We start from the raw sequence: 25869 nt of genomic DNA, 5'->3' as shown, positions 1-25869 counted from the left end.
AACAAATCAAATTTTTTACATGGAAATTACTAAGAGGCACAAAAGTAGCATAATAAAGTCCTGGTGAAAAATTAGGTCGTGTCCTCAGAGGGAGGGAGAATAAGAGCATCAAAAGAGAAGAGATTTGCCCAGCCTTTCTTCAGACTGCTGCTTTTTCCTTAAGTGTCTTTCTAGGATTTTAAAAGCTATTGCATTGGGATCCTCTGGGTTTTCAGTAACACACATGACCTAACACCATTCATTTTGCAGAACATAAGCTTTGCTGGTTGTTACTAGCAAGCATGGTAAGAGTCAGTCTTTCAAAACCTTCACCTCCTCCAATTCTTTAATTTTAGATGAAGGTTGAGATGTACAAACTGAAAGGCTGACAAAGAAAACCATTGGGTCGGGTTTCTTGGGACTTTACTTCTGTTTAACACAAAAGTAACACACTGAAGTCTAGCAGCTTTCTCAATTTCACATTTTAGCAATGCAAGTTCTGGTCTTCTGTTACGACTGGCAGTTCCACCACAGTGTCTAGAGGCTAAACACTTGCCTTTAAGGGTTTGTATCTAGCTTTGCTGCACAGTGATGTTTTGCCAGGTGTTTCTGCAGTACAACATTTGATAGTACGTGCTGGTATCTTCAGACTTGGTCTCTATAAACTTCTTTTTTAATTAAAAAACCCACAGGAGGAGGAAATCTGAAAGTCTCCTGTGTGTTTCTTATTAGCATGAACAGTAGAAAGTTACCACAATAAAAAAAACCAAACAACTTACTGGCTACTAAAGGTGGAGATGTTTATGAACACTAACCTCCAAACAAGTGCCAGCTGCATGTTGGATTCTCCTTTAACAACAAATGAGAACAAAGCTCCACCTATGGATTGTTTTCAGAAAACCCAATACTTGGCCTTGAAATGTTGGAGGCTAGGAAGAACTGTGTACTTTTTCCTCAAAAGTCAAGCTTCTTGCATTTGAAACTAATCCTGCACCATGGTTATTTGTATTTCACCTCATGCTAAGTATCAGCTTGGGCTAGAAAGTAACAGCTTCCGTTATGATAAACTTCCTGGTCTCACTGGATGACTCTAAACCTTCAGCAGTTCCACTGGGCCATACCACAGGCACTGAAATAGACCCTTCAGCAGAGAGCAGCAGGTAAAGTTTTAACTGCAGTAACTAACCAACTTTATCTCTATTTAGTATCTGCATTCCAGAAAGGAGATACCTATCCTTGCACATCACCTGGTACACCTATTTAAGATCCTTCTTGCTTCCAGGCCTTTTAACCCAGACTATTTATGAGGAGCTCCAGAGAGAGATAAAGCTCAAATAAAAGTTTTAAAACTGGAAGAGAAGGTAAAAATCCTCTCATTTCCTTCCAAAAAGTACTTTGTAGCTCGTCATAACTGTTAAAAATTACACTCAAAACTTATTATTTTCTAGGGATTCACAACATTCTGTGTTGTGAACATGTGGAAGCACAAGTGAAGAAGTCCCAACAGCATCAGCAGTTGTTTGGCTGCTTGACTCTGCTAGATGATAATACCTGTGAGAGTCATATTACATTCTTCTATTATTAAAATACTCAGGAGTAATCCTTCTGCCATAGTATTCAGTTACCTTTTCCTTTACTGTGGATAAAAGCTATTATTCTTGTCTTATCTGTTTAAATATGATAGCAAGTTTGTTTGTGACAGGTAATTTTCAAGTCAGGACAAGGGCAACACACTCTTTGTGGAGTAATACAGCCTACTAGAATTGCTGAATAATCTATTTAGCACAGTTCTTATTGGCAAAAAAAATGTAGGACTTAAGTGTTACAAAATATGTTTCTCTTCCTTTACTTATTTTTATTTACTTCCATGAAAGTAGATGCCCTTTGCATATGATTAAAATATATAGATGTATTTTTTACCAGATAGGAAGGAAGTACACAAAACAGCAGTGCATTAAGGCAGCTTGCAAGGTTGAGGTTATAATGCTTAAGTGTGAAAATTAAAGTTACATTTATGCCTAGAGACAACAAGAACAAGCGTAGGTTAGCTTGAGACTAACCACAGTAACTAAACCTTCATCCACTGCAACTGCACTTGGGTTTCTTTGCTCTTAAAAGAAGGAAGCTCAAGCACACTATGACAGAGCTAAATCCTGCCTTTCTGAAGGCTGACAACTGGAGATGAATCCAGAAAAGGAGAACACAGGAAACGACTCATTTACACCTTTGGACTTCTACTGCAGAACATTAAAAAGCTGCACTAGACAGCTGAGAGCTCTACCTGCAAACATTCACCCCACTACAAACAGCTACATAAGTCACAATGATTTCTCTGGTGATCTATCCAAAGACAAACTCAGTACAACAGAAGACAATGCTTTATCCAGAACTGTCGATCTAGCTCCTGCCAGAATCAGCTGCCAGCTGGAGGCAACTACTTCCTCTTCCAAATGCCCTGAATGGACCATCTGGACACAGCACACACCATGGTTAAGCAAGCACTTAGAAAAGCTTGGTATTTTTAGACAACTGCCACCCATCAGCAGAGGCTGCGGATGCAGAAGTGGAACCCATGGCAGTAGTTGGCCACACTGCAGTGCTCTGCACATGGATCTGCACAAGAACCTCCACACATCACTAGACTCTGCTCTGTGGTTTTTGTTTTTGTTTTTTTTTTTATTTCTGGATAAAGCACACCAGTCAACAGAAGCTCTTATCACTGTCTGCCTAAAGCATGGGTTGTAGCTATTTCTTTCAGTGTTTCCTGCTGGTGCTGTTGCTCTGCAACTATGCTTCTCCACCTACAACACTTAAGCCAAAAAAGCAGATCTTGAGTAGTGATTTTACTAATCAGCTAGGATTAGAGAGGAAAAAAGCAGCTATGTGAAGATCGACTTGAATGATAACTGGCCCAATTCAACTTATAAATGTTCTTCTCGGAGTACTGTTATAAACTTAACATTCCATCCCACAAAAAAAGCATCACCTATGAGCAAGCATTTAGCTATTTCAAAAGCTCAATTTCACTTTATCATATGTTAGACTTGATTCCACATAGTCATGATCCAATTATCACAGAAAAACTGAACTGATAAATCTTGTTGATTTCTTTCCTGTTAAGAGCATTACTCCTAAAAGCAAAGCTGTTGTGTCTCCAGCTGAACACAGCTCAGTTGCTAAATCTGTCACTGATGCAAAAAAGGAACAAGATTTTTCCATCTTCCTCTCTCCTCAAAACTAACTGATAAAGAAATAATTGAAAGAAAACCAGATAAGAGCAGTTTAGTGGGAGGGGTGGGAAAGTGATGCTGGCAGCTTATATGATGGAAGCTATATTGCATTAACATGATCATCAAGGCTGAAAAAGGACTGATGGAGCAGTAAGAACTGAACAAGCAATGTGCACTGAAAAGCTTTTAGGCTGCCACTCCACCTACTGCACACCTGCAATCCGCTCCCAAGGCCTTGAATCACACTTGATAAGCACAGCTGCACACAAACTCCTACAGTTTTCCACTGTATCTGAGGTGGGCAGACTGTTTTCACCACTGGTGGATTCATGGCAGGACTCCAACTCCCTAGCAATTAATTTATTTGAATCCTCACAGGGTTCATAAACTTAAGTGGCTTCTGTATTAACCACTAATCCCAACACAGAATTCAGCAAATACCTTTTGTATTTTCTTTGGATCTTTCTGTGAGTTTTCTCTGAGAGGTACTTTTCCAAACAACTTCCATCCCACATCATTTTGTCTTTCAAATCTTGCACTTTGCTTTCTGGTAAACAAATTCCTACAAAAAGAGAAAGTTTGATTATGAAAAATGGTTAAGTACAGTAAACAAAAGGATAGACGATTTGCTACCTTTATGTATCCTAATCGCATATTCCAACTCCTCTTGTGGTTGTGCTGGCAGGCACTGGTTTCCTGTCCTCAGGAGATACATCATGCAATGTAGTATTATCACCATACTAAGAAATGGACTTGGTTAAAGCAGAATTTTTAGTAGATAGAAAAAGTTCATTGGTAACTTTCTAGAAATGGCTCTCTTTTTCAGTCTCTGCCTAGATCACTCAGCCTCATTTTTAAAGTAAGACTAAGGCACTAAATCTATTGCTGCATAAACACTCTCCACCCGCCTGTTACAACACACCATCAACCAAAAATCACACACAAGTTGCAGACACAGTAGCCTTTTGCTGTGTTTGATCTGCTTTCATAAAATATTATTTTTCCTGAACAACTTTGAAAGCAGCTATCAAAACACATTAATTCTGAAGTCTCTCTGAAATGTCTTGAATTAACCAGCTTAAATACTGCAGTAACAGTCACAAAGATAGACAAAGCCACCGAGAACTGACAGTGCTTGTTTTTAATCGTAAAGCAACAGACATGACAGACTTGTCTTCTCACCACATGCTCTTCCAAAACTGGACAGGAGGTACAGACTAGTCTTCGTGCTTCTGGTAGCACTCAGCTTCTCCAAGAGCACAACGGATATCCTACACCCACGGCATGCCTGGGTTATTAAAGTAACAGATTTTCCTTTGTCCTGCTGTCTTAGTTCAGCAAATATTCAAATACATCCAGGTTAGGTAGCTCACTTATTTATGCAGCTTGTGGTAGTTTCTTTGGGAGCTTGCCTATAGGCCTTCACTCCCTCACTTAAAGTAATTCCACAGAGATAAAAGTATTTTTGCTACTTTAATCAACAGGCAGCTATAGCCCCTTCATGTCATGGATGCCTCCAGCCTGGCATTACTGCTTTTTTTCTTACAGTTACTACCTTAAAGCGCAGTGGGTTGACCAACCAAGTATAAATTGGTTTGGCAGTGGTAGTTTGGGAAATAAAACTATACTGAGTTTCATGTTCTAAAGGGGTTGAATATCCATCTGCAGTAGGAACAACCTGAATGCTAAAGAGCTGGTTTTCCTGGCCACTTGGGATTAGCTAACACAAACAGTATCATAAATGTACCAACAGAGATAATATTGCTTGGGATACAGGAGAAATGTTTAATCTGAGCAAAACAATCAAGGCACAGATGTCAGAGTGCACTTAATTCTAAGGTTAACAGCTGCCATCTTTCAATCTGCATCTCTTTACACAAATAATCACATGCTTCTATATCACAAGGGTACAGTTACCTTGAAATCCAAACCAGGAACAGATTATCATATTAAAAGGTAAGAATCAAGTGTTTAGGTGCAGGTATCACACAAGTCAGTTACGCTTATGTCAAGACCAAGCAATGACTGCACTCCTGCAAGTCCCTTTCAGCATTCCCCTATCTCAGCTTACACAAAACCAGTATAAGGATGCAGGGGAAACAAATGTAGGGAAAGCACTCAAGAACAACAGCATGGAAAATACAGAAACACTGCTACATTTTCCCTCTTTCTGCTGTTTTCAAACCAGGAAATAATTCTACAGGTAGACTAACCCCGAAGATCTGCTTTGTCTCTGTAACTAGCATATTCCATTTCAGCATGATGAAGCATTCTTGTAGCTTATCCTCACAGCTGTAATGCTGTGTAGAGATTTAGAAGCTAAACTAGAGCACTAATCAACAAGTTTGATTACACTGCTACCACTACAGCTGCTAACGTTGGTAAAGAGACAAACATCAAAACAATTTCCAAGAAAGAGATCTCAGTTGAATTTGCTTTCTTTCCACCAACAGCTCCTTCACCATGGCAATATAAAGCAATGTTCTCTGTTGTCTGTATGTAGTTATCTTCTTAGCCTTGCCCAAGTTCGTAATATGTAAGAACGCCTGAGATGATGGATTTATAGGGTCATTTGAGACAGCTGCCAGGGAAATAAAATGTAAAGCAAGTCGGAGATTATTTTTCATAGATGCTTTGTTAATTTGAAGTGGAGAAATGTCAAGCAGGTTCTCAAACATATCTAAGAACAAAAAGGAAAACGTGACAGGAACAACATCAAAACCACTGCTGGTGAAAGGGATCCACAACACGAGGCTGGCTGTTCTTACGAAAGGCTTTCTTTCAGGCTGTTACTACTACAGAAGTGAGTACACTAAATTCCAGACTACTACTGTCTTCAGAGACCTCAAGAACTTCTAGCATCAGGGCACCCGAAAAAGCCCCAGAAGGAGGCACATCTGTGGGGCACTTCTGTGCACATTCAAAACCACTTTAGCAAGTAAAAGGCTTTTGCCACGGACTATTAGCACTGCAGTAAGATGAAAATTAAAAGAGCTTAAAGGCTACTTTCTCAGTCTCTCCACTTTAGGGGTTGCTATCACAGGTACACATAAGCAGCAATTCCCCCAGTCTCCTCAGGGACTTGAAGAGTAGCAGGAAGTCTTTACCCTCAGGGCAAAACAAGGATGAATCCGAATGATGCTGTGTAATAGCTCTCTGCTGCAAGTGCCTATGCAAGATGAACTAAACCTAGAGTCATCTCACACACTTCAGTTCAGTTCCACAATCCTAACTATTCCCTTCAGAGTGAGCATCATAAGAAGTGATCTGTTCTACAGCTTACTTAGCAGATGGCACAGCACCTGCCCAGATCACTCTTCCCTGTCCAAATGATTTCCACTGGACTTTGCAAGCCATCAGGAACCTCTTCCTCTGCACTGTGCCAGGAATTTCCATTTCACGTTAAAAATCTTAAAATATATACTGAACTGAAAGCATAAGACATATCAATACACAATTCCCATTCCATACAAAGCAACTTATTTATTCACCCTTTCCTCCTCTTCCCTGCTTTGTCTGTGCCTAAGTCACGGTGTTTTCCTGACACCTACATTCTGTATGCTCTCTGAAAACTCAGAGGTATAACGTTCTCAGAAGCCACAAGATGTAGAACCACAAACTGCAGCCTGCTCTTGCTTCGACTGAGGACACGCAGCATTGTTAAACCTAGTGTGACTCAAGCTGGAACAAACCCCAGGAAAGTTGGGCTGACATGGCAGAAGAGATGCTGCTCCATTTGCAACTCACTTCAGAAAACTTAAAAGGGAAAAAAAAGATACTATGGAACGTTCTCCAGTCCAATTTCTGCAGAGCTTTGTGATAGATCTGGAGAACACCACAGGTTCCTAATAAAGCCACTACTTAAGACTTCTAGACTGGAAGTGGACCCTTAAAATACAAAAGTCCCTTAGAAAGAAGCAATGATTTTTCATATATATAGATGTAAGTGTAAGTAATTCAGAGAAGCTTTAATTTTTCTGTTGCCACAGCACAAAAAAATGATTCTTTTATTCTGTCCTTACACAACTCCCTAGGATTTAAAAAAGTACTAAGGAGACTCACTTTTGAGCAAATACAGCTCACTGAAAAAAAATCCACTCTAAAGGTGGATCTTACCTAATGGAAAACAGAGATTAACAAGGAGCACAAATTGTATTATATTCAAAAAAAAAAAAAAAAAAACCACAAAACCAACACACCAAACCACCAAACCAAAACAGACCTTCAAGTCAAAGATGAGCTCAGAAATCCTAGAGTAAAAGATCTCCAAGTTTAATTACAGCTGGTTTTGGACACACAAATTAATTTGAGTTCTTGAATATTTTTTTATTGAGGTGCCTGGAAAGCAAAGGTCACAGGCTGATCATTATCTCGGTCTCATTGTCCTCTTCACAGCCATCAGAGCACATCCTGCTGATTTACAACAGGGATATTAACAGGACTATCCCACATGACACAACTTGTCTTTAGCATCATTAACGTGGAGCCATTAAAGTGTTATGGGTTATAATTGCATTCCTATCGAAGGTGTGAACTATTTTACATGTCTGCAGTGGCTTCTTTCAGGAAAGCCAAACACAGAATTAAATTGAGATCACATTTCCAATAGAGAATTACTTCTACACAGTTCCCTAAGACAGTATTTGGCACCACACAGCTGTTTAACTTTGTTATTTTAATTGAGCTGTGAAGAGGAATTAACCTGCCTCAAGAGAATTCAATTCTAACTCCAGAGTTGATGTTTACATAGAAATAGCATCCTGTGTTTCAGAGAAGACGGGCAACAATCTTCTGCTTCAGCACACGCACACTGCAGCAGTGCTGCCTGCTGCTCTGCCCAGATGCTTCTTCTGTGGGGAGCAGAGGAAGTCCATACCAACAGACAACTCAGCACTGTCAGGAAATCCGTGGGTTTTTAATAAAACCTGGACCCTACTTAGACCTTCATTTCGGTTCTATAAGCACTTCATTAGAACCACAACAGGAGCAAGTAACCAAGCCGAACCTACCCATACGGCATCTATTACAGCTTTGTCAGGCTTATGCTTTTAAACAAAGTCCTGGATCATCACTGAAGCAGAAAGTGTATCTAGTTCAGTCCAACGCTCATTCTAAGAAGACAGGAAGTCTGTAAACACACAGCTGCCAGCAACTACTGTGGTGTGATGAGCTTACATGACTGCTCCCCAAGCCCCTTATGATAATTCTCAAGTTTGGTACCACTGGAGTCACAGACTTGTTTCTCTGGCACCTGTCACTTGAATGAAAGGAGAAAAAGAACGGGTTCCAACACAGAAAGTGTCAGAGGGTGGACTAGAGAGAGGTGGACACAGATATACCCACTGACGTCTGCTGGTGCACACACACATCCTGCACCTGTCCTTTCAGGCAATGGACAGCTTTTTTCCCCCACAAGTCCCAAGACATCCCAGCTGCCTGAAATAAGGTATAGGAGCCTATCACTTGGGAATTTTCATGATTATATTTTTTGGGTTCTTTAGAATACCTGAAAATTATTAACTATTTTGTTGTTACTATTTTACAATGGCTCAAAGTTCAGCAGCACAAAATTGTAGTTATGAGAAAAAAGTGAGATGTGCTGCTCTTTGGTAGACCACAGCAATCTAGCACAGAGATTCCATCTGAAATGAATGGGTTCCTTACTCTCAAAAAGACAATCACTGTAAAGAAATGTGCATGAGAATTAATTAGAAATGGACTCAACTCAAACAGGAATTGACACAACATTTTACTTGTATTAAACCAAACTAATTTACGATTGCATGTAAATTCTTGCTACAAGTGTTAAAAATACATGCACCATTTCCTGCTTTCAACATGCATGCTCACATCCAAAGCTAGTTAGTCTTTCAAGAAAGGTTATTTTCAGATGAAACAACTGGAAGAGTCCCATGAATTATCAGCTGGAATGATTTACTATTCTCATAAGTAGAGGAGATGAAAAATAAAGACCACAGAGACAATTCCAAAGCTTTAGATTAACACTAGCTAGGAAAGGTTTTTGCTCTATGAAATTTAGGCTAAAAGTGTAACAACCTTGTTCTCTCATTTTTTTCAATGACCCTTCTGTATTCTGTACTAACTACAACCTTCACCACTTAGCCTCAATAAACAAAAGACTGAACTTCATCTCTAGACTTTCCAAACTGGTGCTCTGGTCATGATTTCCAGAGGCATCTACGATTGTTCAGGATTTTTAATTACCTGCTTAGTGGAGAAGCAGGACTGACATAAATTATGAATACTAGGAAACTGATGGTCTTGAGAAGAAATTGTTGCCAGAATACCTACCAAAAATCATAGAATCACAGAATGGTTTGGGTTGGAAGGGACCTTAAGGGTCCTCTAGTTACAGTCTACCTTCCAGGCCAGGGACGCCTTCTACTAGACCACGCTGCTCAAGGCCTTGTCCAACCTGGCCTTGAATGCTTCCAGGGTTGAAACCCTCCACTACTGCTCTGAACAATCTATTCCACTGCCTCACCATCCTCGTAACATATGTACAAAGAAGGGAGCATCATATATCAAGTTTAATATCTCAGATTACTCAATCATAATCACTTTAATGCTTTTTCTTCCCTCCTATGGTCAAGGAATTCACTTTTTTTGAGAAAGCAAAGTGGGAAAGCAACCCTAAAACACTCCTCATTATTCTGACTTGCTTTTAACACCAAAACTAGGGAACTACAGTGAGCTGTCCTCTCGTTAAAAACAACAAACAGCATTATTAAAGGGTCCTGTTCATTAACAGGTGACTTACCTGTGCTATTGATGGACTTAGTGTTCTGAACTTAACCACAGAATTAGTGCGACCAGTCACTTCAAAACATGTGTGTGCATATGTGACATACACACATATAATTCACATCAGACTTGATGCTGAAACCAGAAGATATTATTTTGAAAATTAAGCCCTTTTTCTTACCAGATTACAAGTAATGCCAGAGTCTGGACTAGGCTTGTACTTCTGTGTATGATACACTGCTTCAGAAGCTCTCTCAGAAACACAGAGGTTCTCTGGAAATCGTAAAATTTAATATTCTTAAAGCCTTTTATTTTGACATGTAGTCTCTCTTATCTCTAGAGGTTTCCTGAGATTCTGCTACTTAGAATGTCTAGATCAAAACCTTCTAGAAGTAACCTGAAAAGAATGATCCAGATTCATGGAAACATAGACAATAAGCACAGCAGTGGACTCAGTAAAGACTTAGGATTCTTGTAGTCCATTAGAAGGGAACTGCATAGCTTATTATTTAAGTGAACACAGTCTTTTATATGGTCACTCTCCAGCCTCAGCCTCCAAAACGATACATGAAAAGCACAGCTTCTATGGTAAGATCACAACAGTCCTGACTAAGCAAACTTGCTTAAGACCTGAACATTCAAAAACTCCATTTCAACAGTGAAGTCCAAAGGTAAAACTCATTAACCTATGCCACTCTGGGTCACTAGAGCAAAGGGATAGACAAGACAGGCTCTTTACTCTCCCAGACAATTATTTGCTCACATTATTTCTCAAGACAAGTTTCTATATATATTCAAATGAAGAAAATCATTTAAACTCCTGCTTTATATGAAACACCTCTGGCCTTTCAGAGCTAATATCACGACACATGTCACTTGAAAACAAGTAACACGTCAGATTTGTCAGCAGGGAAAGCTGCTTTCAGAAGCAATAACCCATTTCCACGTGCTGACCTGGAGCCTACAGAGCTCTAGTACTCCACCTACCACTGTGCCTTCGATGCCTTAAGCTCTTGCAAGAGGAGAGGAAGGTGCAGGCAAGCAGGAAAGCAGTCTCTTTTCACTTTGGATCTTCCTGACATACCCAGCGAGGCATGCAACAGCTTGAGGAAAGAACCAGTCAGAGAAGGGCCCAGGACATTTCTTCCCTGTGCTGCTCAAGAAGACAGGGCAAGAGCGAGAATCACCATTTCTGTAACATTGGCAAAAGCACTAGAGACTACATTGGAAGAGAATTTGGACAGATGGCTTTATTTTGTTGGATGAGAAAAGTTGAGAAGCAGTGTTAAACATCCCACTTCGAGCAGGGTTTAAATGTGCCTGTTCTACTGTGCTTCCTTCAAGCTGAAGGACTGCATTTGTTTGAGTTAGCAGTTGTGCTACCAGAAGGAGTAACAAAAGTTCATGCTTTGAAGTGCTGGGAATCCTCCGGCTTCAAAATTAAGTCTGGTTCCATGGCAACAAACAGAGGTCCACAAAAGCTTCAGCACCTCAGACCTCACTGATGAATGTAGTTATGCTGCACAGAACCTCAACTTTAAACCTAAGAATAAAAATCACTGAAGGCTTCTGACAGTTTATCAGATCTGAAGAAATGGCTTCTTCTCTTAAGCTTTGCAAATAAGGCAGCTTTTCACAGAAAGGTATTTCCCAGTTCTATCAGCTTGTTCTTATCAGCCTATTCATCTCATGCATAAGAAAAAAAAGTAATTTACATGAAGTATCACAGTATCATCAGGGTTGGAAGAGACCTCACAGATCATCAAGTCCAACCCTTTACCACAGAGCTCAAGGCTAGACCATGGCACCAAGTGCCACATCCAATCTTGCCTTGAAGAACTCCAGGGACAGCGACTCCACCACCTCCCCGGGCAGCCCATTCCAGTGTCCAATGACTCTCTGAGTGAAGAACTTTCTCCTCACCTCAAGCCTGAATTTCCCCTGGCACAGCCTGAGGCTGTGTCCTCTCGTTCTGGTGCTGGCCACCTGTGAGAGAAGAGAGCAACCTCCTCCTGGCCACAACCACCCTTCAGGTAGTTGTAGACAGCAATAAGGTCACCCCTGAGCCTCCTCTTCTCCAGGCTAACAATCCCAGCTCCCTCAGCCTCTCCTCGTAGGGCTGTGCTCGAGGTCTCTCACCAGCCTCGTCGCCCTTCTCTGGACACACTCAAGCATCTCAATGTCCCTACTAAACTGGGGGGCCTAGAACTGAACACAGTACTCAAGGTGTGGTCTAACCAGTGCAGAGTACAGGGGCAGAATGACCTCCCTGCTCCTGCTGACCACACCATTCCTGATGCAGGCCAGGATGCCACTGGCTCTCTTGGCCACCTGGGCACACTGCTGGCTCATGTTCAGGCGGGTATCAATCAGCACCCCCAGATCCCTCTCTGTTTGGCTGCTCTCCAGCCACTCCGACCCCAGCCTGTATCTGTGCATGGGGTTGTTGTGGCCAAAGTGCATCACCCTGCACTTGGAGCTATTGAATGCCATCCCATTGGACTCTGCCCATCTGTCCAGGTGGTCAAGGTCCCGCTGCAGAGCCCTTCTGCCTTCCAACTCAGTCACATCTGCCCCCAGCTTAGTGTCATCTGCAAACTTGCTGATGACTGACTCGATGCCCTCATCCAGATCATCTATGAAGATGTTAAAGAGGATGGGGCCCAGCACAGATCCCTGAGGGACACCACTAGTGACTGGCCGCCAGCTGGATGTGGCACCATTCACCACCACTCTCTGGGTCCGGCCCTCTAGCCAGTTCCTAACCCAGCACAGAGTGTTGCCATCCAAGCCATGGGCTGACAGCTTAGCCAGCAGTTTGCTGTGGGGGACAGTGTCAAAGGCCTTGCTGAAGTCCAGATAGACCACATCCACAGGCCTCCCCACATCCACCAAGCGGGTCACCTGATCATAGAAGGAGATCAGGTTAGAAAGGCAGGATCTGCCCTTCCTAAACCCATGCTGGCTGGACCTGAGCCCTTTGCCATCCCTCAGGAGCGCTCTTATCACCCCCAAGATAACCTGCTCCATCAGTTTCCCTGGCACTGAGGTCAGGCTGATGGGTCTATAGTTCCCAGGTTCCTCCATACGACCCTTCTTGTGGATGGGGATGTTCAAATCAATTTAGATATGGTCAATTCTGCTTGGTGTCTAAACTTTATTTCTACAATCATTTTTTTCAAAATATATCATACCTCAGATAAGGTAATAAATAAGAGACACTATAAAGGCCTTAAATAAAAAGGCCCAACCCCTAAAAACCAACCCAAATTCCCAGAAATAGACTAGTCCTAATGCTCATTCACAGCTTTCTTTGGACCTCTGGAACATCTTATCATTCAGACAGGGACCATGTTGAGAAGAGGTCATGCAACCTCTTTGAATGTCAAATGCTTTCATTTCAACAACTGAGAGAATGTTGGATTTGCTCATTCCTTATGAAAATGAAGGGGAAAAAAAGGTACTAACAAAACCATAATAGATAGTTGGAAAAACTGCAGTAGTCAGACAAGTGTTTGGCAAGCATCTGCATTTGAAGCTTCACACAATTACAGTGATCAATAAAATAACTCATCACTAACAGACCAATTATGAAGTCTTAGATGTCAAACCTCTTCAACACAGGTATAGATCCTAGCTGTACTTAGCTATGTATGTGACATGACATTAAGAATTTAATGGATTTTAAGGAGACGTTACCTGGAAAAGAAGTTTGTAAAAGGTCCCAATATTTTCCTTTTACCGTCCACATCCGTTTCTTGACAACACTCCTGCTGGCTCTGATCATTGGTCTCTTTAGTGGAATTCAGGGTGACATCTGAAAAGTGTGCCTCGTCAGTCTCAAGATTCACAATTGCACTTGAACTGCTTGTGACCATGAAGTCCAAAATGTCTTCGTTACTAACTGATAAAGTCGTTGACAGTTCTGTGCTAAGACTGGAAACACTACAGACAGAGATATCATCACTTCGATTCAGAGTTTTTGAAGTTGGACTATAGAGTTTGACAGTGTCATACCCAGTTCTTGGGAAAGTAGAGGATTTTCTCACAGCATGGTTGTGCTCAGAAGTCAGAGGAAGTGGAGGCACATAAGATGGCAGTGTACTCGCACTCTGAAAAGCCCTGTCAGGCACAATTTCAGGTTCTGATGGCTTTCTCTTCACATTTAACACACTGCAGTGAACAGGCTCTGGATTTCCTATTTCTAGTGTTGGAATACCAGAATCCACTGATTTAAGGCTATGACAATCTTCTAAAGCACTAGGCAGCTGGCCAGGCAATGAGACAGATCCCGATGTCTTTTGAAGGCCCTGGATACTGCTGCCCACTCTTGTGTCCAGAATTCCCACGAAGTTCAAACCATTTAAGGAGTTGGATAAATTTACATCAGCTGTCTTGGTCCAACTGGTAACTGGTTAAAAAGAAAAAAAGAATAACATGAGATTATGAGTTTTTGCAGGAAGGCTGTGGTTTGTTCTTGGCTGTTTGTTGGTTTTATTTGTTAGGTTTTGCTTAAATACACTCAAATACCCTGTCCTAAGTTAGGTTTTTAATTAAAGTTATTTCTTTTGCACATTATCACTATCCCTTCCCTCTGCTTGAATAAGCAGGACAATGGCAACTTAAATTAGGCTTCTAGAAAATGTCAAGCATGAAAACCTTTTCATCAGCAGTTTGTGGGCTGGTGTCTGCTTTGTATACATCTCCAGAGAGTGAAATTACATGCACTACTGTCATGGTCCACATCAATATTTGATTTATTTTAAATTCATTTTGATGCATTTTAAAAGCATATTTGCTGATATTAGGGAGGAGGGGCTACAAAACTTTTTTCCATGCACTTAGACCAAAACTCTGAAGTGTTCATTTAAACAGAGTTTCTTACCTTTCTTCCAGATACCATAAAACCAGTAATACATTTGTCACTGGAACTGAGTACATAATATATCAGTTTTGCATTAAGAGATGCAAAATCTGAATGGCTATAAAGCTCTCTGTGCAGTCAACACTTTGACAACATAAATGATGCAATTCCTTAGTGCACACACTGTAAAACTGACACTTGCAAATATTTTATATTGTATTGGTTGCTACCCTTCATACCAGCCATACACATTCACAGTCTTCCCAGGGGCTGCCAGCAGGTTAGTTACTCCAGTCAGTGCTCTACTCCCAGTCTAAATCTGAGCAAGCCTCAAAGAAGAGCAATCAAGTGTGGGCTGCAGCTTAGATGCATTTTCCTCCTGGGCAAGCTTTCATAAATCTGAAATACCATTAGCACTGCTGTCCTGGCTCCCAGAACTGCTGCTGACCTTTTAAAACTCTGCATGGTTATTGTTGTGACCTCCCATGCATCTTCTCCTTCTATATGATTAGTTAAATTACCTTCAGCTCTACTGAAGTTCTCAATGTAATCACTCTGCAGCAGTTGGCAGCAGAACCATGCACATATTGCTTTGGTTTCTTCTCTCTGAAACACTCTGGACTAAGTGTGAAGGAGTGAAGAATACTGCTCCCATCTTGCAAACAGCTTGCTTTCTATATAGATTTTTCTCTGGTTCCTGGAGCTTGATCTCCTGCTTCTGGTCTCCTATTCTCTCTCAAGTGTAGCATTTAAAGATGCCAGCTGATGCCTAGGAAGTCCTCCTCATATACTACTTGTAAAAAACAAACAAACAACTCCCAGCCCAAAAGAATACGAACCCAAACAAAAAACCCACAAAACAAAAAATCCCAAACATTTAATTTGGGAAAACTACTTTCTCCCAGTAATTTCAGACCACTGCCTAATAGCACCTAAGCCCTGCCAAACACTAAGGTTTGGCACCGTGACCATTCTTAAATCAAACCCATCAATAAGTTTTGGTGCTGTGATACTGACAGGCAGCAAGTAACAGAAAACACATTTCATACAGATTCCAGTGATCCAAACAGTAAGACTTTTTTCCACAAGCTTTCAGCCACATGGAAAGTTCAAACCCAAACATACTCTAAACTATATTAACTCTTTAGCTTACTACAACAAATGCTATTCTCTAGGTAATCTGACAGTCCAGAGTGCAATCCACTCCTAAATGCAACGAAAAACCAAGTAGAAACCATCCTGACTATTTAATCTTCTATTTTCAGAACTTTCAGATAGCCAGCTACTTACTACCCAGCCAAATCAATCAATGGATCAACTGCTCAATCCCTCGAGTAAGCAAGGTTTCAAATGCACGGTTTCAACTAAAAAGCTAGTGAAGATGTACATTTTCTTGTAGTACCTATAGCAGCCTGGCTTTCTTTCTTTGCACTACCATGGCTTGAAAAGTTTACATCCCCTGCAATTTAGACAAGTGATACTGAGACAGCTAGCTTCTCAAGTGAGTACACTATGAACCTCTTTAGTCACTAAACTTGCAAGGGCTAGCAAAACAAAACAAAACAAAACAAAACACAGGAAACCCCCCAAAACTAAACAACAATCTTTGACTCCAGGCAACAAGCTGTTCTACTTCATGAAGTCAACAATGATAGTCAAAGTGTCCAAGTATGACGTAACATGGAACATTAGATACAAATACTGCATATACCTGGAACTCCTGCTCTCAGACCTTCTTGCTTGGATTCAATTATTTGTTGGAAAACTAACCCAAGCCTAGGTGCTTAGGTGACCCTGCTCTGGCAGGGGGGCTAAACTAGATGATCTTTCGAGGTCAGTTCCAGCCCCTGACACTCTATGATTCCGCTCACCTACCCCTGCCATAACACTACTCTTTCAATCAACAGCCCACCCAGTGTGGTTACATACATCGCATATACACACAGACTATGGAACTGTGTAAGCAAGGGAGCAGGTGCCTGCTCTAGCACAACTACAATGTATCAGTGCATCTAGAAAATGCAGTCCAGAAAACAAAGAACAGAAACATAATCAGCCTGGAACAGCTCTGATGATGGTAAACAGCACAAGCATGTTCCCATAATGAGCTCCTCTAGCGACTGCCTTCACTTCTGCTCAACGATTTTCCCAAGCAGCAGCCAGTCCTCAGTTTAATGGCACGGCTCTTCTGACTAAGCTAACAAATGTAAGCACTCAAGTGGTTAGTAAATACTACAGCTCAAGAGGACAAAAAATTCTCTAAGCAAGAAAAGCTCAAAGAAAAGTGAAAATAAATTTCCACGCAAGGTACTGAAGCTATTCTAACTTGACCTGCTGTTTGTGTTTTTTCTAAAGCAAGAAAATTAACGGGAAGAGATCCTTTAAACAGACACCAAAGCAAAGGCAGAAGTATGTAACAGCTACAGTTTGCTGGAGCAATTATGCAATAACAAACTACAAAGGTTTTACACAGTTCAGCGAAACTGTGGGAAGCTTTGAAGTATGCCCATCAAGAGCTTTACATGAAAACTCGAGATGCAATCAGCTGTCAAAAACATACATGCAAACTCCTTGATTCGTTTAGCACTAGATTGTTGTAGGACTTTCTTTTTTAAGGCTACAGCTAAAATAAGGAGTATAAATATCACCTCACTATCTCATTGGTAAGTGCAAAATCTGACAGCTGATGGCAAAGGTGGCGTCATGTTCTTCAATACTAATTAATTTCCATAAATAATTTATTAACATAACATTATCATCACAATAAACAGTGTTATCAAAGTATGCAGAGTACAATAAACTTCTGAGAAAGAGTATGCTCTTTTGCCTGCACAACATTCATAATCTTCATGGCTTACTTAAATACATTAGCATCTAAACAAAAATGCTATTTTTCAAGTCTTAACATCCTGTGTTTTACAGGAACCTTAATCTCCTAAGTGTGAATATCCTAGGGAGATAGGAAAAATACAACAGGTCACAAGTGGCAATTAGAGGGTAGGTACATACTATGTACTCATTAACTCTTTTAACTCTTCAAAGTGCTAAGGGGCACCAGATAAAGACAGCTTTATAGCCAGATTCAAAATTAACACCAGGATGTAGCCACTCATGCAAAGGGTACTTGAACTCCATTGCTCCTTGCCACAGCACACTGCGGATGCAGAAGTTTACAGGGAACAAAAAGATCACTGAGGATTCCTTAATGAAAAAACTCGGTAATTCCCTGAACTGAAAGTGTCAGTGCTTCACAGTAATATCAGTGCACTCCCTCTCCCAGGTAAATTCTTCTGTCTGACACATGAAGTTTAGGTCCATTCCAGTCTAGCTGTCCATACAACCTCACATTCTCCAGATTCTGATAGTGGTATGCAAGAAGGCATGTTCTGACAGTGACCAAAGGCTTTAAAACAGATTTTGACTTTGTGTATCACTCAGTCACACAGAGGGAGCAAGTCATATTTAATTGTAATTTCTAAGACCTAAAATAAAGGGCTTTTTAACCTATGTTAGTGTAAAATTTAAACAAAGTTAGCAGCAATGCCAAAGCATTAAACAAAAATCATAAAGATACCAACTCGAGCCACTTTCTTCCAAGTTTGCTGAGGGTTGCAATGCTATTTAGGCAATGAACTTGTTTGAAAGGAAGAGTAAGACAGCTGTCTACAAAACAAGCTTTGTATCTTCTTGCCTAACAGGAATGAGAAAAGGAATGGTTACACATACAACTCAGTTCTCCCAAGAGCTAACACCTCAATGTGCATCACGCACATTGTCTCACCAACATGGACTTGCCAGCAATTCTATTTTTTTCCAAGTCTTTAAGGACAAGGAACTTCCTAGATTACAAACATGCACAATCCTCTCTCCTTTTGTCTTAGAAAAAAACTGGTTTAAAATTAAGGGCCTATACTCTCAGCGCAATTGACCATATTTTAGTTGTATGTACCAAGAGACATACTGATGTTATCAAGTAGAAGAGCGGGTGACCTTGGTGCACAACTCGGTTTTGTTTATTAAACATTTCTTGGCTCGGACTGTTTGTGTTCGCGTTCTAACAGCTAGGGCAGTGCTGACAGGGAAGAATTCCTGAGGCTACGAAACAGTCCAGCTTTTGACAAAGCCTAAAATACAGAGATTAAGGCAACGTATGTTAAGCACTGCCAAAACTTTAATAGGAAGACGAAAAGAAACGCGTTGGGATTTTTTAAGTCTTTTATCTAACTCCCAGCCAGCTCCCGGCATGAAGCAGGAGCTTTACTAATGTGGCTTCGGAGCGCAGCGTTTGGAGAGCGATCAGAAGCAAACCATTCACCACTTTTCCACTTTCTTTACTGCGTCAGTTAGGCAATATAGATGAGTCACAGAGTCCTTCCAAAGTCTCTGCTCCAGAGGCCGTTTCCAGAGCTTTTAAACTCCCCGCACCAGCAGTGCTGACAGACCTGAGGCCGCGCGGAACTAGCAGCAGCGCCACAAGAACTTCAGCTCACGTTAGCTGCACTTTCGTTTGGTCTTTGGGAATCGCCCAGGATACTTGACCAGAGAGGCAGCGAGGGAGATGAAAAGTTGCTGCCTTTTCACGGGCTTTGAGGCTCACCGCCAAGGGTCTCTAGCTGGCCACATTCACCGGAGAAAAAAAAAGAAGAAACAACAAACTCTCTCAACCAGTGCCTTTCCTCAGAGCCATGAGGAAGCAACCTTCACCCTCCTCTGCTGTCTCTAAGCCACTCGGTGACGACTCCAGCAGCGCCGACCTGCTCCTCTTAACTTTTTGAGGCGGCCGCGACGGGGCAAGGCGAGCAGTCCCTCAGCCCATCGCGCCGCAGCTCGGGCTGCCCCGGTCAGCCTTTCCACGCCGAGGGGCTGCTCCCTCCCGCCCGGCGCGCAGGTGATGGCGGAGCGGCGCGCCCCCGGAACGGCTCGCTCACCTCCCTGGCTCTGCCCTGCACCCCAACAGGTGCCACCGAACATGCCCCCCAGCCCCAAACGCGGACCGAGACCCGGCGGCTGCGTCTGCCGTCCGAGGAGGAAGAGACACGCAGAAACTTTGACTCCTCACCGGGGTAGCGCTGCCCTCCGTCGTTTTCCTCCGGCTGGGCCATGCCCAACCCGTCCCACAGCTGCTGCTGCGGGACTAGGAGGCTGCTGGCGCCTGCGGCGGGCGGTCCATGTCGTTCTCCGGTCTCGTCGGAGGAGCGGCGGGTTCAGCGAAGGTGAGGCAGCTCTGCCTCCGCCCGCCGGGGGCCGCCTCCGCCCCGCACGGGGCCTCCCATGGCGCGCGCCCCCGCGGCGGGCACGAAGCAGTGCGGCGAACACCTGGCTGCGGGGGCGGCGGCGATGCTCTGCCGGCAGGACCCGTGCCAGGCTCCTCCCGGGACGCTCCAGCCTCCGCGGCCCGGCCTCCTCCCGCCCCGGTGCCGCTCGCCCTCCCTAGCGCGGCGGTGGGAAGCGCCGCCCGCCCGGGAGGGAAACGCCTGCGCGCCTGGGGGTGGGGAGGCGGCCACTGGGCACCGGGGCTGCGCTCGGTCCGCCATTTTGGATGGCCTTAGCGGGTCCCGGGCGGCGCGCGCCCGCTTTGGCGCCGAGGGAGGTCCTGGGGGGGCCCTGAGGAGCTGAGCGTGTTGGGGGCGGGTGGGTGTTGGCTGCGGCTGCCCCTTCAGAGAATCCCACGCTAGAGGAGAGCTGCTCGTTCGCTACCGGGCGGACGCATCCGTCCTTCGCAGCGGGTCGCTGCAGCTTGGGGGGCTACGCCGCGCTGGGTTTACGTGTTGGGGGTGCCCGCGGGGAGTACGTTTGTGGCGCAGCTCTGCTTGTGTGCTCGGCTGCTTCTAAGAGGGAAGCAAAACTGAGTGGCTTCTGCAAGGTTGGGCTGCAGGACGTGCAGGGTGTCTAGTAAAGGTGCACACGTAGCTCTCTGGAACTGAGCTTTATACCAGAAGTGCAGGCTCCAGGACAGTGATTAGTCCGGCACGTTTGACTGCCCTTTCTGTTCCCTTTAGCTTCTGCCGCCAAGTGTCCTGACGTGCACACCCCTTCTCTCCACCCGCACACTTAATCAAAGTTGTTGAGAGCAGTGAGTACCTCACGGGGGCAGAGGTCTCCTGTTTCCTTATCATGTCATCCCTGCGAGGGTGACAGGCGTCTTGCACTTGGACTCAGTGATTGCGTGTCTAGAATCGTAGTAAGATGAAGTTGTCTCCCTGCTAACTGAGCATATACGTACCGGCCTGCCATCACCTCACACCTCTTAGCCTGGAAGCGTGAGTGCAGCAGATGCAAACACCCAGCAAAGCCATGATCAAGCTTCGTTAAGTCAAGTTGTGCCTCAACAAGCCGTGAGAGGCTGAAGTAAACCGGTACGGAAGGAAGTGCCTCCGTGACCCCACTGACACCAGTTCCATGCCATCAAAATGAGAACTGAGTCATTATCAAAATGAGAAGTAGGCACTGAAAACCTACTGTAATCCAAAACTTACTCCTCTGCAGATACTTCCTTTGACTGGGTCGGGGAGGGATAGATGCAAGTGCTTATTCTGCTGGATTTCTGAGATGGGTATCACGCAAGATTGGCACTGATTTCTCCATATCTTTCTTTGAAACTCACCGATTCCCCTGCAAAACAACCTGCAGATTACTATTTCTGTATAAAAGATCAGTAACTGCAAAACAGCTTTGAAGCATTTTTAATATGTTCATAGCCAAGACATAATTTTTTTTCTATATGTCGACACTAATTCCATTTTCAGCATTAAAATTTTTCTTCTGGTTTTGAGACTGGGAATCAGTTCTTCTGTTGGAGCAACCAGAAGAGTGTATTATGATCAAGGTATCATCAAATTTGGGTCGAGTTGTTTGGTTCCTAGGGTAAATAACAATGGAAATGCAGAGTCATGCATTCTTTGAATTTGCAGTGTCTCCAAGGGAAATAATGGTGCTGCTATCTTTGTAATACTATTTAGGATGAAGAAACTATTACAAAAATCTGCAGGAAATCTTTCAGATTTAGCAGAATACAGCTAAAAGTTTCAAATCACACAAGGAGTTAGGCATTTTGACACTTTTTGAGTCAGCATGTGTTTAAGGATAGAATTTTGCCTAAAACTCTAATCCTCCGAGATCACATTGCCACACAATTCTTATTGTTCTTTGCACTGAAGAAACAGAATCACCACGGTCGTAATGTGCTAGACAGTACAAAAGTGTCAGAGTCAGCCTCAAAATGCTTACAGGGAACTTACAGCCCAGTCCATATACATATATACATACACACACACACTCTTTATTGCATGTGAATGACAGCGCAACTTGCGGAGATGGGTAAACAGCATTTCTGATTGTTACGAGCTGTTAGCAAAAGCTGACTTTTCTCCATTAGTTTTGTTAAAGCCACCTCCACCCAGGACAACATTGTTTCTGGCTGCAAGTGTTGGGTATTTATTGCTTTGCATTGGTAAAAGCTGGCGGGCTGACATTATGTGACTAAATACAGTGTCACACCTTCAGCTGGCATGGAAGCATGGCATGCCCTAATTATTAGAAGGAAACAGAACAGGTATTACCAGGTAGGGAAGCATTACTAAGTGCTAAGAGGACCTTCAGCACCTTTGTTTTTCAGCTTTGCAATCATTAAGTTCATCCAGAAGGGCACACCAAGAAATCAGGTCCTCCTGTTTTAACAGGTGGGTTGTAAAGAAATCCCCAAAAGCACGGTAAGCAGTGCTTACAGAGTATGGTTATCATTACCCCTCTGCCACTGCTTCAGTTGGGTAAAACAGTCAAGTACTTAACTGTGAAAATTCTTGGGACAAAATCCTGATGTTCTGTTCAAGTGTCTTGTCTCTGGCTGTTTTGTAGAGACTGGCAACTGGTTGTCACCTAGCAAGAGAAGACATCTATAGGGTCTAATAATAGATCACTGCTAAGAAAATTTAATGTTCTGAAAACAATTCCAAAGCTGTATTCATGCCAGCAGAATTCAGAACATCACATTTATGATTTTTCTGCAAGAATGCATCTAGAGTCAGTGGCTTGCTGATCTCTCCAAACACACAAGTACACAAAGTGATAGTTCTTCCTTTGTCCCTTTTGAGCAAGGCAGTGAAGGAACGGGGACACGAATATCCCTCATGCTCCCTGTGCCTCTAGCTGTGTAAAATTATTCTCTGCTCAGGCCTTTGCTTCTGGTTTGAAGTGTCAGCAATTTTGCAATTGATACACCCTCTTTTCCATAAGATCTAGATTGGAACATGGTGATTCAATTTTCATTCATCAGGAGCCAGGTATGATGCAAGCAGCTTTCGCACTGACAAAACTGAGCTTCATTTGACCTGGCTGTGCAGCTCCCTCTCCACCTTGAGGTGAGAAATTCTCTGTAATAGAATTGGAAGACATTTTTTTTCCTCTGATTAACCAAATATGTGTATATTGTGAGGGTACGAGAGTTGCCTATCACTGAACATGCTTCTGCTGCTGTTTCCCATTGCTGTCACTTAAGCTGGTTTTAGCTCACATAAGCAAGAGTGGAAATGTACTGAGTGCAGCAAGAGATAGATAAACTTGGCTACCATCCTTCATGCCAAGAGACAGAAAAGCTCTCTTTTGAAGGTGTTAGAACAGAGATGAGACATTGATCCTTTCCTTCCTTACTTTACAGAATTACTTGTATGTCTGGTTAAAGTAACTACTGCATGCTTCATGGCACAGGGAATGGGAACAAGGAGCAAATTCAGGTTTCTACTGCTGTGTAGCAATAAGGAGGATGGATTACTTGATAAAAAATGAATACCTCACATGTAAATGCTGGAGAGTACTGTGCTACTCCAGTTTTATCACACATTAATTTTGTTCACAGAAAACTAGCATTTGTCTGTCTTTCGTATGTTTGTGTTTGACAGAAGCCCATTTCCAGCACAGCTACCATCTGCACAGACATTCCTATCAGCAGTGGAATGTCTGTGCACTAAACTATTTTAACAGGTGTGAGGTGAATTTGAAATGGGTGGAGAATGTCCCATTTCATTGTTCTATAAGGCTGCCTCCTCTTATAGAAGCTTAAACCTGATAAAGGATGAAGAAAACGAAGCCAGGTCTAGAACTACCATTACTGTTAACCACTGGGTAAGAAAAGGCTTAAAATAGTGTGAAGTTCCTTTCCATGAGACAGCAAGAAAGGTAGGGGAAGGTTGTGGAGACTTCCCAGCACATCTGAATTGATATTACTGAAACAGAGTGTGTGTGTGTGTGACTGGATTGTTTCTAGCACTGCCTACAAGCTGCTTAGGAGAAACAAAATGAGTAATAAGATGTGAAGGAATAAGACTGTACAAACTAAAAATACCACTACTTGTATTAATACCTCAGAACTACACAATCTTAAGTGCCCATAAATAATGGCTTTGAAAGCCTCTATGGTACTTGTTATGGGCCTTCACTCGTCACTAAATCATAGCAGAAACAGGGGTTTTGTTAGACACAGCTACATAATGAGATGTTGGGATGCTATAGCAGATTTATTCCCTTACCAAGCACAATTTAAATTGCATTTCTGAAAGCAAATGGATTAATTCTGTAGCACAAAAGGCATTGCACCCAATATGTGTAAATTTCTATTGGGACTCTCTAGGAGAAAAAAAAATACTGGAGTGAAAATTAACTGTCTAGAAGTGGTAATGATAAAACCAAGCAACATTCAATCTGGGCAGAAACAGATCAAATTATTATGTCTCTATGGATCTGACTTGCCCCAAATAAATTAGTATTTTTCTACTGAATAAAATTATAGGAAAAAATGAGAAAAAATACTTCAAATGCATGAATGAAAATTGAGACTTCCTGAAGAAGACCACTGTCAAATAGAGAAGGGTTCCAGAATCAAAAGATTATGGGCTAAAATCCCATTGCAATGCTGTAGGTAAGAGGTAGGTGACAAATTAATTTGGGGTAATATTTAAGTTTGGTGGTCCTGTCAGGAGATGAATGAGTTGCTGTCAAGAAATGCTGGGCACCTTCACTCCCCTGAGTCACAGTCTGATATGTATTTAAAGCCTGCCCTACCCTGGACAGATGCAGTTGCTGCCTGGGACTCTACACTGGGGGTTGCATGACAGAAGCACTATTTACACTAGAAATTAACTGTATAGGCTATGAGGAGTTAATTCAGATGCAATAGTTGAAAGGCCTGGTGGATAAATTCTTTTATCAAGCATCTTCAATAAGCTCAATAATTGATGACAATTTCAACTACCAAGTTTAAAGCATGCCAGATACTAAGGAACAAAAGTGTTCACCCAAGGACCTTAGAGAGCAATTCTCCTCCCCTGTTTCCTGTGTGTCTTTATGGGTTGTTTTCATGGCACTTCTAATTCAGGATTCATTCTATGGAATCCTAAGGCATTGTGGCTGTAAATGAACCCATATAATGCACCTTTCCACTCAGCTGATGAAAACTGAGTCTTTTTTGATCTTTTCAAAAGAGGCCTGGCCATGGAGTTAGGAGTCTATTTTCTTGCCACAGATGCAGATCTTCCAAAAGTAGAAGAGAGGCAATGACCAAACACAAGTTCAAAACAGAAATAAATGTCTGCTATAGATCCCACACTGTATAAAAGCTCTTCCGCTGTTACCTGAGAAAGGGTCTAGGTTTGCTTGGTTTGTCTGTTGGTTTTCGGTTGGTTGGTTTTGTTTGGGTGGCTTTGGTGGTTTTATTTTATTTCTTTTCTTTTTTGCAAAAGGCTTCATGTTCTCCAAAGGTGAAAATGTCGTTACAGATGAATTTCTGGAATTAATTATTTTTGTAGAAAATATCATAAAGTGGGAACTAAGCATATTTTGTATTTCTCAGAAACATCACATGCAGTGGTTTTTATTTTCCTGGCTTGTATTGAAAAAGGATAAAAAGCAGATTAAAACATTCTAGCAATGAAAAGGGCTCCCAAATGAGATAGCTCATACTCCCTCTCCAGGTTTCATGCTTCACTGCCATGTTGTACCTGTACCCACGTCAGCACAGAAAATGAACACGCACACACACCA

General features: G+C 42.4%; 1 protein-coding gene across 1 annotated transcript in view; it reads right to left on the bottom strand.

Annotated features, from left to right (window-relative positions):
* The window catches only part of TBC1D14 (TBC1 domain family member 14), a 58826-nt gene extending 38555 nt beyond the window's left edge, over window positions 1-20271 (bottom strand). Inside the window, exons 1-3 of the mRNA XM_064151514.1 lie at window positions 19898-20271; window positions 13674-14385; window positions 3651-3771 (exon numbers count right to left, since the gene is read on the bottom strand). Of these exons, the coding sequence (XP_064007584.1) occupies window positions 3651-3771; window positions 13674-14385; window positions 19898-19940 (876 nt within the window). The 5' untranslated portion in view covers window positions 19941-20271. The remainder of the gene's footprint in view (window positions 1-3650; window positions 3772-13673; window positions 14386-19897) is intronic.
* Between the last annotated feature and the right edge of the window lie 5598 nt (window positions 20272-25869).

Source organism: Pogoniulus pusillus, chromosome 11 (genome assembly GCF_015220805.1).
Source record: "Pogoniulus pusillus isolate bPogPus1 chromosome 11, bPogPus1.pri, whole genome shotgun sequence".
Classification (NCBI taxonomy): Eukaryota; Metazoa; Chordata; class Aves; order Piciformes; family Lybiidae; genus Pogoniulus; species Pogoniulus pusillus.
The sequence above is the reverse complement of the archived record's forward strand: the minus strand, read 5'-3'. Positions and strand labels throughout refer to the sequence as shown.